General features: G+C 53.5%; 7 protein-coding genes across 7 annotated transcripts; 2 read left to right on the top strand and 5 right to left on the bottom strand.

The window, feature by feature from the left end:
• Positions 1 to 65: 65 nt before the first annotated feature.
• GLOTRDRAFT_139519 (uncharacterized protein) lies at positions 66 to 2,829 on the bottom strand (the record flags this gene model as incomplete). Its single annotated transcript, XM_007869274.1, has 5 exons — positions 66 to 276; positions 334 to 536; positions 599 to 862; positions 2,249 to 2,436; positions 2,475 to 2,829. 5 exons carry the CDS (start codon positions 2,827 to 2,829, stop codon positions 135 to 137), a joined length of 1,152 nt encoding a protein of 383 aa, XP_007867465.1. The 3' UTR covers positions 66 to 134.
• A 466-nt stretch (positions 2,830 to 3,295) lies between these two features.
• Positions 3,296 to 4,523, top strand: GLOTRDRAFT_116769 (uncharacterized protein; the record flags this gene model as incomplete). Its single annotated transcript, XM_007869273.1, has 6 exons — positions 3,296 to 3,413; positions 3,507 to 3,667; positions 3,727 to 3,862; positions 3,933 to 4,055; positions 4,112 to 4,306; positions 4,363 to 4,523. 6 exons carry the CDS (start codon positions 3,296 to 3,298, stop codon positions 4,368 to 4,370), a joined length of 741 nt encoding a protein of 246 aa, XP_007867464.1. The 3' UTR covers positions 4,371 to 4,523.
• Positions 4,524 to 7,265: 2,742 nt separating this feature from the next.
• On the bottom strand, positions 7,266 to 8,878 carry GLOTRDRAFT_116767 (uncharacterized protein; the record flags this gene model as incomplete). Its single annotated transcript, XM_007869272.1, has 7 exons — positions 7,266 to 7,548; positions 7,609 to 7,711; positions 7,764 to 7,987; positions 8,055 to 8,422; positions 8,479 to 8,599; positions 8,654 to 8,746; positions 8,797 to 8,878. The coding sequence occupies 7 exons, from the start codon at positions 8,876 to 8,878 to the stop codon at positions 7,331 to 7,333; spliced, it is 1,209 nt and encodes a 402-aa protein (XP_007867463.1). The 3' UTR covers positions 7,266 to 7,330.
• A 298-nt stretch (positions 8,879 to 9,176) lies between these two features.
• Positions 9,177 to 9,809, top strand: GLOTRDRAFT_106651 (galactose-binding like protein; the record flags this gene model as incomplete). Its single annotated transcript, XM_007869271.1, has 4 exons — positions 9,177 to 9,313; positions 9,362 to 9,422; positions 9,469 to 9,647; positions 9,704 to 9,809. The coding sequence occupies 4 exons, from the start codon at positions 9,177 to 9,179 to the stop codon at positions 9,807 to 9,809; spliced, it is 483 nt and encodes a 160-aa protein (XP_007867462.1).
• A 342-nt stretch (positions 9,810 to 10,151) lies between these two features.
• Positions 10,152 to 13,634, bottom strand: GLOTRDRAFT_139515 (uncharacterized protein; the record flags this gene model as incomplete). Its single annotated transcript, XM_007869270.1, has 10 exons — positions 10,152 to 10,376; positions 10,430 to 10,963; positions 11,017 to 11,173; positions 11,224 to 11,507; positions 11,562 to 11,690; positions 11,745 to 12,505; positions 12,560 to 12,614; positions 12,680 to 13,175; positions 13,231 to 13,325; positions 13,437 to 13,634. The coding sequence occupies 10 exons, from the start codon at positions 13,632 to 13,634 to the stop codon at positions 10,152 to 10,154; spliced, it is 2,934 nt and encodes a 977-aa protein (XP_007867461.1).
• Positions 13,635 to 13,814: 180 nt separating this feature from the next.
• On the bottom strand, positions 13,815 to 14,617 carry GLOTRDRAFT_139514 (uncharacterized protein; the record flags this gene model as incomplete). The annotated part of the gene is made up of 4 exons (XM_007869269.1): positions 13,815 to 13,977; positions 14,024 to 14,095; positions 14,147 to 14,460; positions 14,513 to 14,617. The coding sequence occupies 4 exons, from the start codon at positions 14,615 to 14,617 to the stop codon at positions 13,905 to 13,907; spliced, it is 564 nt and encodes a 187-aa protein (XP_007867460.1). The 3' UTR covers positions 13,815 to 13,904.
• Positions 14,618 to 14,699: 82 nt separating this feature from the next.
• GLOTRDRAFT_78065 (uncharacterized protein) lies at positions 14,700 to 15,818 on the bottom strand (the record flags this gene model as incomplete). Its single annotated transcript, XM_007869268.1, has 5 exons — positions 15,571 to 15,818; positions 15,416 to 15,507; positions 15,336 to 15,358; positions 15,142 to 15,282; positions 14,700 to 15,091 (listed from the first exon to the last, which is right to left on the bottom strand). The coding sequence occupies exons 1-5, from the start codon at positions 15,790 to 15,792 to the stop codon at positions 14,700 to 14,702; spliced, it is 870 nt and encodes a 289-aa protein (XP_007867459.1). The 5' UTR covers positions 15,793 to 15,818.
• Positions 15,819 to 15,825: the final 7 nt, after the last annotated feature.

Here is a 15,825-nt window from a genome sequence, read left to right as displayed (position 1 = left end):
CGCAACAGAGCATCTCCCTACTTTAAGTTCTGACCTGGAAACTCGCCTACAACGGCCATGTAGTGCTCCCTCTCCTCCCACCACGGCAGATGGAATGACCGCGCAAACTTGTACCACTTGATCCTGTCCATCCCCTACTGGCAGAAGAACCGCTCGACAACATCGTCCGTCATGTAGTCATACTCACCGTTGATGAGCAAAGTTGGCACGTGCCGCGTCAGGGGGATCTTGTCCCGGATCTCCCACCTATCTGCAAGGCCAGCCGAGTTGGTCATCCTACAGCACGCAAGAGGTCAGCGTAGTGCACCTATCGACGTCATGACGCGCGCTGACGTGGAGTCGATCACCGCCGGATTTTTGCTGCTCAGCGAGAGTGAGTACCCCACTTCCTCAGGGGATGGCCGCACCCTGCACCCAAACGTCCCCAAGAACACCGCCATGTGCCCCCTATACTCCTCACTTGTCCTGTCTCCCGCCTGCTCGCACCTCCTCGGACGGCTGCTCGCGGAGCCGTGCGCGCGCGCCTCATTCATGAGCTACATGCTTGCCGGGCCATTTGAGATGACCAGCCTGTGCAGGCCCCGCAGTTGCCGCGCACGACGAATCCCGCCGCGAGCATCGCGCCCCGCGAGTGCCCAAGGATGCTGTACTTCCCCGTGACGCCCAGGTGCGCGAGCTCGTCGACGAAGAGGTCGGTCGTCCAGAAGGACGCGTCTGTCGACGGGAGGAGCGTCGAGCGCCCGTTGCCAAGCCGGTCGTATAATACGACGGGTGTGGCGGGGCGATGTCGGAGAAGGGGAGGAGGTAGTCGTGCGAGATGCCCGGGCCGCCGTGCAGAACGATTAGTGGCCCATCTGCGCAGCTGTAGAGGTCGACGACGAGCTTGTAGGAGGTCCGTACATACTGTGACATCGCCTGAGACGAGAGGATCCACAAGGATAGAATTAAGTCATTGTACCGGGATATATCCACAATGAATACAAGGTCTACGCAAGGGGCCAACGCGGGTATTACCGACGACGTCAACCCTATTGTCGTTGTCCCTTTCCAAGTTTACGGGGTCCCGACTTTCACTTTCTTGCACGGTTTGCGTGCACTTTCTATTTGCGATTTCCCAGAGCTGTATTAAAATCTGAATCTTTTTCTGTACCGTTGAGTAGCATTCTAGCACAGGTCTACATACTTTTTGAAGTGGTAGGACATACGCTATACCTTTGATAAAAGCAAAATCTGAGGACGCGAGCTGTAGACCACTTGCCTGATTCGGACAAACGACGCAGTGTGTCTGAAAACCGGCGATGCGAGACTTTTTCTAACAGTCCTCGTTGAATGGTGCAAGGATTGCTGGTAGTCTTGAATTTACAGTTGTATATTGTATCATGTAGAGTCTGTAGTCTGTCAAAGTATCTTGTGCTTTCTATACTAGTACATCGGCAAATTTGAAGAAATATGTATCCATCAAGCCCTACGGTTGCATGGTCACAACGGACCTTTGGCAAATATGCGCCCACCAACAGCTCTGTCAAGAGAACTGCTATATTATAAGCACTGTTTATAACCAGTCTTATGCATCAGGAAGTAGAGAGGTGTTCCTGTATGTCTGAGTCAGTGCAGAAATATCATTGACTGAGAAGTGTTGGGGATCTTTCAGAACTGAACAATGTGATCTTAGGGATCAAAGATATATATAAGTAGTTATAAGCTATTACCTATGTGTACATGGATGACATAGGCTTGTTGATTCCCGACAATCAAGCACACAAAACATAAACCCAGGCAGAAGAGGAGCCGCCACAAATTGCCTTATCAAGGTGGTCCTCTCTCTTACGTGATGCTTTCGGGGTCCTGTTCACTTTAGGGGGTTGCCGTCGCGCGTTTTCTGGCCGTTGGCCCCTTGGGTCTACGCCACAAGAAGCTCAGTCATCAGATCGTGCTAACACTCACTACTCGGATAGAAAGACGTCCACGATCGCCATGTAGCGCTCTCACTCCTCCCACTAGGGCTTGTGGCTCGAGTTGGCAAACTTGCACCATTTGACCTTGTCTATACCCCAGAAGAACGGCCCACAGACGTCGTCGGTCATGTGATCGTACTCGCCATTGATAAGCAAGGTGGGGACGTGCCGCATGAGATATATTTCGTCGCAAATGTCCCATTTATCATGCAAGCCGGTCGGGCCGTGCAGCCTATCACGGACATCCAGCGGTGGATTAGAAGTTTACGGGTAGAGAAGTCATAGAAACTCACATCGATTCTAGTACCGTTGTTCGCCATGGAGAGCGGGTGGACCACCTCTTCCGGGAACGGCTTGACTCTGCACGCAAACGTCTCCCAGAAAACATTCATGGCCGCTTTGTACTCCTGGCTCTTCGTAGTACCGGCTTCCTCGTGCACCTTAAGGTAATCTTGCACGTCCTGTGTTTCGAAGGCTGGCACTTGCGAGGCCGTTTGAGAGCACGAGGCGCCCCAGGACCTAGGGCAGACGGCGGGTGATGAATTCCGAGGCAAGCGTGGCTCCCCAAGAAGTGTCCGATGATGTTGTATCTCTCGGAGATGTTGAAGTACTCCAGCACGTTTTGCAGCTCATCAATGAAGAGATCGATAGTCCAGAAGTGAATGTCTTTGCTGGGAAGAGCAGCGGACCGCCCGTTACCTAGCTGGTCGTAGAAGACAACGGCCGTGCCGTTAGGTGCTTTAGCCAACTCGGACAGATAGTCGTGCGATACACCGGGACCGCCGTGAAGCACGACAGCTGGCCCATCCGAACAGTTAGATATGTCGCCAACGACTTTATAGTACGTCTGACGGAAGGGGAAGGGAGAATCCATAAATGGCAGCCTGTGACCTAGCACTGCCACATCGTGCTTTTTAGCGTTGGTGCGTCTAATGTTTCTCTTGCTCTTCTTCCTTCACGATTCTGTAGGAGTTGGCTCACTGATGCTGGCGAGCGCATGAGATAATAAGTGAGTCTTCATATGCAATATCTCTTTCATGATGTTGTACTAGTAATTTGCGTTCGAGTATCGACGGTCCTACACCAAAGGGGCCACCCGCCAGTGCGCCCTGGGATCGGCGGTGTGAGACAACTAATTTTTACCTGACTATTCATCTTGGGGGTACTTGATGCAGAACTGACAGTATCCTTTCAGGTTCCATTGGATTCCGGTGGGTGCTGGACGTCCTTGGTTGGTAGGCGCCGAACTGTTTCTTGTTACGTTACATAAGCCTGTATAACTTAGCCTCTTCCAATACATCGTCTGTTATACTCGCATCGTTCCTCCTAAAATCACCACCATGTCTTCCGAAACACCAGCAAACAGTGCGCCAGAGACCGCGCAGACGGCCCCAGCGACAGAAGAAGCGGTCTCGTACAAGGTGTTCAGACCAGCACAGTCAGGACCAGCGTCGCCCCGTGCGTCCATCTCGCCCTAATGCTCTGGCTTCAGTAGTTGATCATTCACCGTCCGTGTCTACCGTTCTCCCTGCCTTCGTTCGACTTGGACAGCACCCGAACTACCCGACTCGTACTTTCAACCTACGGCCGCCGACCTGCAGCTCGCCCAAGCCCAGCTAAGCGCACGCACCCAAGCACTGACGGAGGCCCCCTTCAAGACGAAGGCAGCGAGAGAAGCGGAGGAGAAGGCTAAGCGGGAACGATGGCCCACAGTACGTCCACGTTTATCCGATTCGTCCTCCGTGACAATGGACTCACTGACGGTGGCTAGACGAGGATTCGAGTGAAGTTCCCCGACGGCACGCAGCTGGAGAAGCACTTCCCGTCCACGGACAGAATCAAGCCTGTGTATGTCTTCGTCCGGTCATGTCTACGCGACGACGTGAAGCCGATCAAGTTCATCCTTTGTGAGTGGCCGGCTGCTTCCCAGATGCCTTCCACTCTATATGCATGCATCCTTACTTTGTTGACCTACAGACCAACCCCCGAGACGTGATCTGAAGAACTCAGACCCGAAAGTCCGCGATCTCTCCCTGGCTGAGCTACAGCTCGCCCCTTCGTCCGTTCTCCTGCTCAGATTTGAAGATCCCGCGCTAAACCGTACGTTGGGTGTCTTGCCGTTACTTTTGTAGTCCCCTAACACCATGCGACGGTAGATCCCACCGTCCCTGCGCCTCTCCTTCCTTCTGTTCTCTCGCTGTCCGAAGACCTTCCGGCGCCACCAAACTTCGACGCAGAGCCTTCCTCGCGCAGCACTTCGGGATCTTCCACGCCCGCCCCGAGGCTGTCCTCGAGTACACTCATGCAGGGTGCGGAGAAGAAGGTGCCCAAGTGGTTCAAGATGGGTTCGAGTACGTCCTGATTCCCTTGTCCCCCATTGCGGCGTGGCACTGACTGTCAAACGCAGAGAAGTAGAGAATGATTTATTTGACGCTGGAGAGTCAGGAACGCGTCCTAGGACTGGCGGTGTTGTGATTTCTTTCCATTTATCATTTACAGGGGAGACAATGCAACATGTACGAGCATATACAACGACAATGACCACTGAAATTGTGAAGAGGAGGCACCATCTCTTGCGATGCGGACTTGTGAGAGACACGGTATTCGCTTGGTGTGGGGCGGCTGTATTGTTCACACGTGCACCTCCCATCGTCTTCCTGACCTTGCGGTGAGAGTGGCCGTCTGCTTATCGAAGATCAACATCGAGCCGGACTGGCATAGGTTCCCCGTATACATACCCATCTCTCGGAGTCTCTTGCGGGCCAGACCCTCCTCCGACGTCTCACCATGCTCAGTCACTGGCGCTTCGAGAGACCCGTGCCCCAGCAACACGGTCTCTCTGATGCCAGTGAATGAGCATGGGTTGGGGCGAGAACGTCAGGGTCGGGTCATCTTCGTGGCACTCGGATATGTTGCTGCTCCCAGAAGTCGCGGGCGAGATCGACACCTGCGAATAGAAAGAAAGTTGTTTCAGACATCCAGAGGAAGCTAAGTATTTATGCAACGGAAGTCGAGGCATGTGATGGCGGTGAGCCCATGACGACGGCGAGAATGCGGAACGATCGACCGAAATGATATCCAAACCTCGAAGTCCGAGGGTGAACGGAGACGGGCATGCTTCAGATGTCACTTGAATGACGAACGACCTGTCAGCGGACATGTCGGAGTACAGAAGGCGTTGGGCCGGGAACAAGTTGTGAAGCATACCGGTTCCGCCGTGGTCCACTTTGAATCATTAATGCCTTACGGGCGAAAGAATGGGGCCATGAGCAGGGGGCCGCTGGCGATCCTGTCGGGGAACATGGGTGGCTGGCGAGACAAGGCTGGAGGGATCCCTTGTTCCTTGATTACCTACCCTGTGCCGGAAAAACGTTCCTTCCCGAATTATTGAATTCATGGACGGAATGAAGGGTGAAACAGTAAGCTCATACCACTCAGTTATGTCTGCATTCGATGTACTGCGTCATCGCTTACAGATTCTTCAAAGACTTCTAACAGAAGCATGGGAGGATCAATCTGGTCGTGTCAGTCTGCATACACAAGAGAGACTATCAGATGAAAACATACCACGGATACTGTAATCGCGCCTTTGTTCGTTGGCCTAGGCGTCAAAGTACAGGTTAACGCAGTCAATACGCGCGGAAGAAAAGGGCGCCGAAACAGAACAATCATTAAAAAAAAACACCCCAAATATCCAGCCCACCACGCCTCCCCGACCTTCCTGACCTGTACATCCTGCACCACGCAGTAACTCGCCATGTCCCCAACGCCACAGCGAGTACGGTTATGCAAGGTCGCAGCAAGGTCTTTCTAGTCGGAGAGGGTGTACCCCAAATCCCCATCCGTGCTCTGCGGTCTTATCATCCTGAACCAAATCCAAGTCCTTGAGACAACATAGGGTGTGACCCATGGAGGAACCACGACGAGCGACTCAAAAGGAAGAAAGAGTATACACGGCACCTTTACACCCGTCGCATATGACTTATCGTGATCCGAGTTCGTCTCCGAATACGCCAGCTTCTGCCACATTGTGCCTGTGAGATCAGAGAAAACACGACCCTGCAAAGAAGTGGGTCAGTCACCCAGGCCATCCAAGAGGACTAACAAAAAGAAGCATCAAATGATTACCAACGAATACTTCGCCATCCTCGGCGATCGTATTGGTGTATCTATGAGAAAGGAGAGCAGATTAGCGCGCTGAGGAGACTGAACAGAGTGCTCAGCGTAATTCAAATGAGCCGAAACAATTCATCAAGAAGCCGAACCCCCTCGAGCGGCCGCATATCCAACCCAACATCCTCATCCGACCTTCCTGCCTTCGGCATCGTGCACCACACAGTACTCGCAATGTCCCCAACAGCCAGAGCGAGTACGGTTATGCACGGTGGCAGCAAAAACATCGGGTCAGAGAGATGCAACAACCAGTAACCAACCGCGCTCCCCATATCCCAAACCGAAGTGACCAAGATGCGACCGAAACCGTGTCCTTGAGACAGCACCATACCCATTTAACTACAAGGAGGGAGATAGCAGCCGAGCGAAGAAGATGATACACGACACCTTGACCCCATCCACCTAGTTCATCATGATCGACCTCCTCTTGGCGAACGTGTTGTAGTCGGCGAACGGCATCATCGTCTTCATCGCTCCCAGGTCGTGGTGCGTGACCGCGCGAGTAGGCTTGCCGATATCCATCGGGTCCCTCGCCAGCTCCTTGAACCACACCTGGACCTTGCGGTACTTCCTCTTCATCGCGTACTCAGCGTCGTACGTGGCGCGCATGATAGCGTAGGATTTGGATCCCATGTCTAAAGAGATGAAGATAGTGTTAGGTGACTAGGTGATTGATTGGGTGTGTAGGGGTGAGCGGGGTGCGTGAGGTGTGTGCGTAGGTAGCTGGTAAGGCTGGGGCGCAGGTGGTACAAGACCGAAGATAAGGAGCGAGCTCAAAATCTTGGTGTGAGCTCACGCCGCGACCCCGCTTTTATGATAGCCAGCGCATGTATCGCGGCTATCCCGACACAGAATCCGTCCGCGGCTGCAGGCCCGCAGTGGGCCGGTGCTAGCCGCGGTTCAGATATGAATATGGGAAATACTTACCGGGCCAAATAGGACGACCTGCGCACTGCCGGGGAACTCGTGGAAGTGACGCGACTACCGAGAGTGTGAGTACTTACCAGATGAAATGACACGAGCTTCAAAACACAATAGGGCGGAGCACGATGGTGCAATCCCATCAGATTCAACTAGTTGATCGGACAGCGTGACTTGAAAGGCGTAGTTACAATCCCGACCGCAGGATGCTCATCTCGCGGTCGGGATTGCAGCTAGGCACTGAAAAAGACCTATCTGTTGTATTATTTTTTTCTATACCTTTAGTAAACGGGAAAGTCTGGGTCCACATCGCGACTCCATGCTTTCAAACCCCCAATCACATCTTTCACCACAACATCCCTCCGCAGAGCTCGAAGCGCGTCTGCGGCTATCTGGGAGTCGTTTCCTAGCCGACAGACCACGTACACTTCTTTGACGCCATCTTCCAGTACGGAGGCTGTTGTTGTTGGATTCGCTGACAGTTCCTTGAGAGGGATGTCTGCAAAGCAGAGGTTCGGCTTAGCCTTACATAACAGTTACAGAAAGCGCTTGCGCATACTGATTGACTCCCACAAATGGCAGATGCCAAACTCGGTGCGCGGCCGCACGTCTAATATTTTCGTATGGCTTGCAGCCTCGGATGCCAGGATATCATTCAATTTCTAGGTCATGGATGAGCCTGCAAGCAGGGCTTATCTCCGATCCACCACTCACTGTCGGTGTTATGCGCAGGCCCGGGTCGCCTTGCATCATCCCTTTTTTTTCCCAGTCGGGAGGCCCACCGCCGCAAAAAGCAACATAATCTGTATCTCGAATCTGACCTTCTTTTAAGCCCTCCTGTCCGCAAGCCGGACATGTTGGCCTCCGTGATCTCAGTTTGATGCTTCGGAATGGAGGGACGCCTAGAGCCGAATATATGAGAAGAGAGGCTTTCCCCTCTGCCGCACCGCGTATGAAGGCAGGTCGGTCAGTACGAACTGCTATAACAGGCTTGATGTAACTCACCATGCATCCCAGCGAGAAGTTTGATCGCCTCCAGAGCCTGGAGAGTTCCGATTACTCCGGTCACAGTTCCTAATATTCCTGTCTCCTCGCAGGTACCGGCGTGCTCCGGCGCTGGCGGTTTCGGAAATATACATCTGTAGCAGGGCCCCTCGTTGTTGAGATTGTACACGCATAGCTGCCCGTCAAATTTCTGAGCTGCACCGCTAACGAGGGGTTTCCCCAGAGCAACCGCGGTGTCAGAAAGCAGATATCGAGTTGGGGCATTATCGGTGCAATCCAGAATCACGTCGTAGGAGCTCAAAATATCCAGAGCATTCAGGGCAGACAACGCTTCGGTGTAAATGTTTATCTTGATCTTAGAGTTGAGACTGTAAGAGCCATTCAGTCGGACAAGCGATAGAACTAGGAGTAGTTGGGACGTGACGTTCTGATCGCTTCAGCAGCAGACTCGGCTTTCGGCATCCCTACACGCTGCTCAGTGTGCAGTATCTGCCTATGCAGATTTGATAATTCCACGACGTCGTGGTCGACGATCCCGATCCGACCTTTCGACCAATCAATACGACTTAGGTACTGTTTCGTCGAGTCTGACGACCTGCCTATGCCAGACGCAGCAAGATACTGTAAAGCCGGGCATCCAAGCCCGCCCGCTCCAACGACCACGACAGAGGCATTTTGCAAAGCAACTTGGCCTAACCTGTGGTAAGAACGGATAGGTAGACGCTAATGTCTTCTGCCGCACCAGGCAAACCGAAACCGTCGAGAATCATCTGCCTGCCATAGCGCTGATAGTCATCAAGGTGATTCAACCCAGCAGCACTCATTGTATGCTGTAAACACTTTTATCTGGCGAAGGGGAGACCGCAAAAGATGTTCGGGGATCTTCGGAGATGCGTCCAAGGCCTCTCCGACTCGACGCGAGGGTCACGTGCCGATCGCGTCTCATTAAGCGCGTGCCGTGCAGCTTTGCATAACTTTACGTTCGGTTTGCATGTCATGGCCGCAAATCCAGTGCCAGCTTCCTTGGCTGCTGCGCCTGTACCGACGGGCCTCGAAGTAGCCCATATTGTGCACCCTGGTCAGTTTAATGGGTGCTCGCCGCCGATTGCACTGCTGATCACGATGGAGTCTGCAGGCAGATCAATACCCAAGCTTCCATGGCCAGATATTGGTCACTTGGGCAGCTGGGCAGTCTCATCATACAAGTTTGGATTCGGGCCCGAATGTTTACAAGACGGAGATCCAGATACCTTCTGGCAGTATGTCTCATTTTCACCCCCATCCTCATTTGCCCTAACAGCTCGCAGTTCAGATGGTTCTCAACCGCATTACATCACGATAACCTTCCCGTACCGAGTAGATATCCAAGTTAGTTGAGCGCTTGATCAGACGCTCCTCTGCTGACGACTTTTAGAAACTCAGCATCCACCTGAGTTTCCCGCTCGACGACTCCTATACCCCTGCTACCCTCTGTGTGCGAGCAGGCACCGGCATGAACGATTTGCAAGATATCCGGATCATTACCTTAGACAAGCCAGACGGGTGGATAACCTTCGACGTAACCACAGAGCCCAACGAGGACGGCGACGGCTTGTACGTTTTTCCGCATCCACGTATAATGGACTATTCAGTCAAAACACCATCGATAGTAAACCCGTCCCCGCCTACCTATTGCAGATTATAGTTTTTGCGAACCATATGAATGGCAAGGATACGCACATCCGGGGGCTTCGTGTCCTCGCGCCGACAGAGTAAGTATGTCCGGACTCGTGTTTCACATCCAGCGATTTACACCACTTATCAGCTATGTGGGGCCTGACCTAGACCCATTCCCTTTCAAAAACCCTCAATACACACACTTTCAGAGCCTCCGCTGAGATTCAGAGCTCAGTAAACGTCATGGTCTTTTTTGAGGTATCTCATGTTCGAAGAGGGGTACAATTGTGTTATACAGACGGTGTAAGTTACATTGGATGAACGTGTACATCAAGCGAGATAACGACGATTGCAGGGATGTTGCTGACTCTAGGCGGTATGTGCAATAAATGATCGCTCCAGCTAGTATGCGATATAAAATTATGGAAATCGGAGCTACTGTTATGAGGGAGTGAAGTCCATTGTTTGACGAGGCTGCAGTTGCGGACGATATGACTGCTGAATGTTTGCAGCCGGGATACGCGGATCGACCCGCGGCCCTGTAGGCAGGGCCTGACTTGGTGGTAGTCGTGGCTCTATGGGAGGGTACCCGTTCGTGTGGTACCCATTCGTCGCGGGCGTCGCTGTGTTCCATCTCGCTGACGGGATCTGTCCTTGTAATGGGGCCTGGCGGGTCGGACGTGAGATAGACCTACCGCCAACATTTAGATAGGACTTACCGGAGCTGCGAGGGCGGGCTGCATATACGACCCGTAGGGACTACCATAGGAAGACTGATTATACTGTGAAGGTCCGGGATTCGCAGGAACACTGTGTTGTGGGGGTTGGTAATAATCAAACTGGATAGGCGTGAACTGTTGCGATCCCGAAACCGGACCCGGCTGAGTTGGCGGCGGATAATGGCTATGGCCATTGAGGGGCGCGTAAGATGGGTTTCCAATGTAGGAGCCCGTCCCCGGATACGGAAGGGTACCCGTGGCAGGCGAGGGGTACACATTACTGGAACGAGAGTGGTTCCATTGCAGGGTAATATTCTTCGAGGGGTAGCCAGGATTTGTGGATGCCGAGTGTTGTCCCGACCCAGTAGCATAAGTGTGAGAGGGCGTAGGCTGACACGCTTGACACATGAAATGATAATCAGGATGGTTCCAGTTGCGTCTTCGACGACCATTAGCCTCGTCGACGCGGTCGTGACATTGTTGGTGCTGCCATTTCTTGCACACTTCGCACTGCACCAGAGGAACGTCGTTGTCCTAATGAAAGACCAAATCAGTGCCTATGCTTTCTGGATGTCTGAGACGCATACTATATTGATCCCTCTTTTCCGGCAGACCTCGCAGTGGACCTCCCAGTCGCTACCTGAGGGGGTCTGAATCCCACTAGTCGTGCCGCTGGAGGATTGTGCCAGGTCTTGTAACTGCAAAGCATCATGGGTAGGAGCGGCAGAACCGTTGGGTTTCGAGCTATCTCACTGTCAGGACTAGATAAACCCTTAGTGAATTTGGTAACGGACCTGCTATCGGCGGTTTGCTGCACCTCTTCCTGCAGCGCCTTCTGTTCTTTCTCCTCGCGTTCCTTCCTTCTCCGCTCACGCGCCTCCTCTCTTCTCCGCCTAGATTCTTCCTCCTGTTTCTGACGCGCCTCGGCCCTCTTCGCGCGAGCCAAAGCCTTCTCTTCCTCCGCCCGACGCTCAGCTTCCATGCGAGCCTGCTCTCTGACGCTCTCCTTGGTAGCAATCCGAGACGACCTCTTACGGTGCACAATGGCTTCTTCCAGTTTTTTCTTCCTTTCAATCTCCTGCGACGAGATGTCAGCCGTCGCAAGCATCAGCGGCGACCCAGTAGGACGTACACGAAGCTCTGCAGTCACCGCAGGGACGATGTCGTTCACTAGACGTTTATAAAGAGCCTTCTCGGCGTAATGATTAGACCCTGCAAATTGCTCTGCAACATGTTCCCACTCGTAAAGCGTCACACAAATCTAAAATAGAGGATCAGGGCTCGTCGTCTCAATTGTAGCAGACGAAGTACTCACTGCTTCCCATTCCACGAAGTCAGCAGGCAGTTCGGGCTGTACCCGTTCACTTGATCGTTTCGCAACATCAGCAGATTCAGGGACAGGCTCGGGCACCGGTTCCTTTTGCTCGTCATTTATGAGCGTCCTATCTTCTTGCTCATCCGACAATGAAGTGAGTTCACTGATCGAATCCGCGTCACTCTCCAGCCCGGTCGTAGCTCTGGCTGCTGCAGCTGCTCCCCGAGTCCGTCTGGCGACCGAGCCCCTAGCTACCGGCTGTTCCTCATCCTCTTTCAACCACTCTTCCGGTACCTGTTGCCACTCTTCATCAACAGTCGAGCCCCTTAATCGACTGCTAACTCTTGTCCCTGTCGGTCGGGGAGGAGCCTTAGTTGGGGAGCGCTCCGTCTTCTGCCGCTTAGTAGGCCGCTGCTTCGCATCCAATGCAGCTTGCCGTTGATATTCCTCAAACGCTTTTGCCTGAGCATCGAGCTTGATGTTGGCCTGTCTCTTGGCAGCTCGGTCTCCCTTCCGTGGGCCAGGAGTAGCAGGAGTTGCCGCGCTTTTCGTCTGCCTTGTGGCTCGACTACCTCGCGTCCGAGGCGCCTTGCTGGCCGGGACGTCCTCTTCGGGCTCTTCCTCCTCTTCGTAGGCCGGTTCAGCAGCACGAGAGGTCTGGGCTTGTTTACCTTTACGGGTGGTGCTCTTGGCAGGCGCTCGTTTGCGCTTTGGAGGACGTGGCGGCTTTGGGGGAACGCGCTGAATCCATAGACGGTCCGCTAGCAAGATCAATGAATACGCAGTAGAACTATAGGAACTGCAGGAGTACTTACGGCCAATCAACCAATATGCATTAGCCTTTGAGTCATACCCGATAGGTTCAATACGCTTAGCATATCGTTAGTCACTGGGCACGTAGGGCACCTATGGCGAGGTGCATCCCTGAGACTCACCCAGTTAGCACCTTCATCATCGTCCCTCATTATCTTCCTGAGTCTGGCCGGGTGATCAAAATGCCATTCGACCACAGTATGCATCGATTCTAATTTCTCTAGCATCGGTAGGTCCAACCAGTCCTTGGAGGGAGGTTGCTCAGCGGCGGTCGCAGGTGAGGATGTGTTAGCGGAGTCTACTGGGTGCCCCTGCTTGGCTTCAGAGGAAGATGGAGCTGGAGAGGAAGGTGCCTCTGTCCTCCTGCCGTCAGTGCGCCCATCCATGGCATCACTCGATGGACCTGTGTCTTTCTGGGCGGATTCTGGGACGGGGTCTTCCGCATCCTCCACTTTTGGTTCATGCTCGGGCTCTGCTGTGGATTGGAGGCGGCTACTGAGCTGGATGTATGGCTCTTCGTAGCTTCCAGATGTTCTCGGAGGCTCAGGGCCAATAGGATTAGCTTCAGGCTTCCGTCTCATATATTGGCGACGAAGCGCGGATTGCCAGTTGTCCAGGCTACAGTGCGGTAAGGACAGGTGCACAATTAGGATGTCACAGGAAGGTAACGCACTTGGTTTTCCTGTCTCCCGATAGCGTACCCAATAATCGGGCCATGATACGCGGGAGCACTATGGCTCGAGAGTGAACCAGGTCCTCCTCGATGTCCTGTTTGGAGGTACAGAATGTATGACATTAACCTCCACTCGAAAGAAAGGGATACGATGGGAAAGCAAGTAGCGTGGGACAGATCACGGAAGTGTGGACAACAGTACTGACCGTCAAAGTAACATCGTCGACGGCGAAGAGACGAGAGAAGGTGTAGAAGAGCTGGCTGAAGGCGGCCCATTTCCACTGTCGTCGAAGGAGGGCAAGGTCGGGATTGGAACTGGAGGGAACGGGGGTTTGTGTCGGGTGCGGGGTAGGAGAAGCGATCGCGGAGGCGCGGGTCGACGCGGTCACGGTTCTACGGGCCATGGCCTACTTTGGCTCGTGCAGAGCGCCTCGCTCAACAAATACGGGTGTCGTGTCCGCAGCCACAGGGATTACAGACGCGATATAGAGCACTGCTCAAGGTCGTGAAGTGCCGTACAATCAGAAAAGCAGAGCGCAGGAACCAGGACGCGCTGGGTGCTGGCGGCGTGCAGCGTTAATAATGGCGACTTGAACAGCGAACAAACGCGACGCCTGAGCCACATTTTTGCCACTCCGCTAATTATGTAATACACACTTATCAGCCCAAATACGCTATTCCGCCGCCCTCTTCTTCGCTCTGGCCTTTGCTGACCTCGACAGTCGTTTCGCTACAGCTCCTTGATATCTGGCAAGGGTTGAGAGGACAGCTTCTCACAAGACACAGCACTTACGTTGCGTTCAGGCCCGGCACTTCCTTGCGACAAAGGGTCACTCTCATGTACGGCGTTTTGCTAATTCTCAGACTAATTGTAATACTCAGGCTCCCATTCGTGGCAAGTACCATCAAGACGTACTGGTGCTTGCCTTCCAGTGCTTTCATCAGGGCGTCTCTTCTAGCCTGCTCGCCTGTCTCGTCTGCTGTTGGTGGCTCATCTTCATCCAGGCAGCCCACTTCATTGTACTGGTGCAGTGTACGCTCCTCCGGCGTCCCGTCTAGCTTGACGAATTCTCGCTTGATGATCTCGACCACTGAGGTAAGACGCGGAACCGCGGCCGTCGAAGGAGGCAGGCCACGCTTTACTTGATCCTTGTCGGCATCCTCTGGACCGCTTTCCTTGTCCCGCTTAGCGGGTAGAGTGTGGAGTACCAACGGTCGAGTTTCGTTCTTCTGCATTATCCCGTGAGTGCATGCGTCTGCCCCAGCGTACGTGCCACCTTACAGCCAGAAAGTCCAACGCGAACCCAACCCATGTCTGCATCTTCCCATGGAGTGTGATGCGGACTTCATGCGCTCCCGTCTCCACCTCAGTTGCAGATTCGGACATGGTGGCAGAAGAGTAATACACACCCGCGCATATACAGACCTGATTTTGATATTACATAATACACGATACAAACATGCTGTCTCTACGCTTGAAGTACGTTTTCCGCCAGAAACCCTGCTGCGCGTTTGAGCATGGCCTCTGTACACTCGTGCCCAGCTCCTTCCTGGACCATAACCTCCTTCTTCCCCTGGGGTCCTACATCCAGTTTATCTACGAAACTTTGCGAAGCCTTCCAAGGCACCAACTTGTCCTGGGCGCCGGACAGCACGAGCACTTTCTTCCCGAAGTAAGGGTTCGATTCGTCCGCGGAATAGTATGGCGTCGAGACAGGGTCATTCTTGCGGACGAACTGCAAGAAACTCTCTGGCGCATAGGGCGGTTCGAATGGCACCGATGACTTTTGCGCCCGGTCAGACATCAGAGCAATATAGTCAGGACATCCGATGATGGGTATCCCAGTCGAGATTCGCTTGTCTGCCGCGACGGCTTAAGAAGGACGCTGCCGTCTTCTTGCTCTCGCTCACCTGATTTCAGAGCAATCCATGTAGAATGTCCACCGAAGCTGATACCTGCTACGGCCCAGTCGGCGATGGTCCTTTCCTCACGAGGGAAGATATATGCCGGCAGGAAGTCAATCAGAAAGGTAACATCTCTCGCTGTACCCGCTAGATGCGTAGACATCAGCCATGCGTAGGTCGGACGGCCCCTGATCGCCTACTTTGGATGCTATACATATCGATCCTACGGGACACACTGTCAGTCTCTGGCGCCCTAGTCATGGGGCGAAGTTAGACATACGCATGGCGCTCGTTATGGCTCTCCAGGTCTTTCTTGTTCCACGCCTCGTTCGCTTTGGGGTCAGCCAATCTTGTTCCGTGATTGCGTTGATCCTGTGGTTGAGTGCCCTTGGTCGATCAATGCGACCGAGGAGGTGCAAGGCTACAGTCACTCACAAATGTCACGATGATCAGAGGGTGTAAGTTGGCGTTAGTTTCACGCAGATGGTGCAGCTCCTGGAAGAGCGTTTGTACATGAGGCTCAAGCCCTACAGCAGACCCTAGTCGCCCATGAAGGAAGAAGAGAACAATAGGCGATACATCCGAACGGACGAGGGGTTCCTCATACACGTTTACCACTATGCCGCCTACAACGTATGTGGAGCCAGGCACGGCCATAGATACAAGTACCAGTAGTGTAGACGATGGCGC

This window comes from Gloeophyllum trabeum, assembly GCF_000344685.1.
Source record: "Gloeophyllum trabeum ATCC 11539 unplaced genomic scaffold GLOTRscaffold_00009, whole genome shotgun sequence".
In the NCBI taxonomy this organism is placed as follows: Eukaryota; Fungi; Basidiomycota; class Agaricomycetes; order Gloeophyllales; family Gloeophyllaceae; genus Gloeophyllum; species Gloeophyllum trabeum.
Note: the sequence above shows the minus strand (reverse complement) of the source record. Positions and strands in the feature narration are given on the sequence as shown.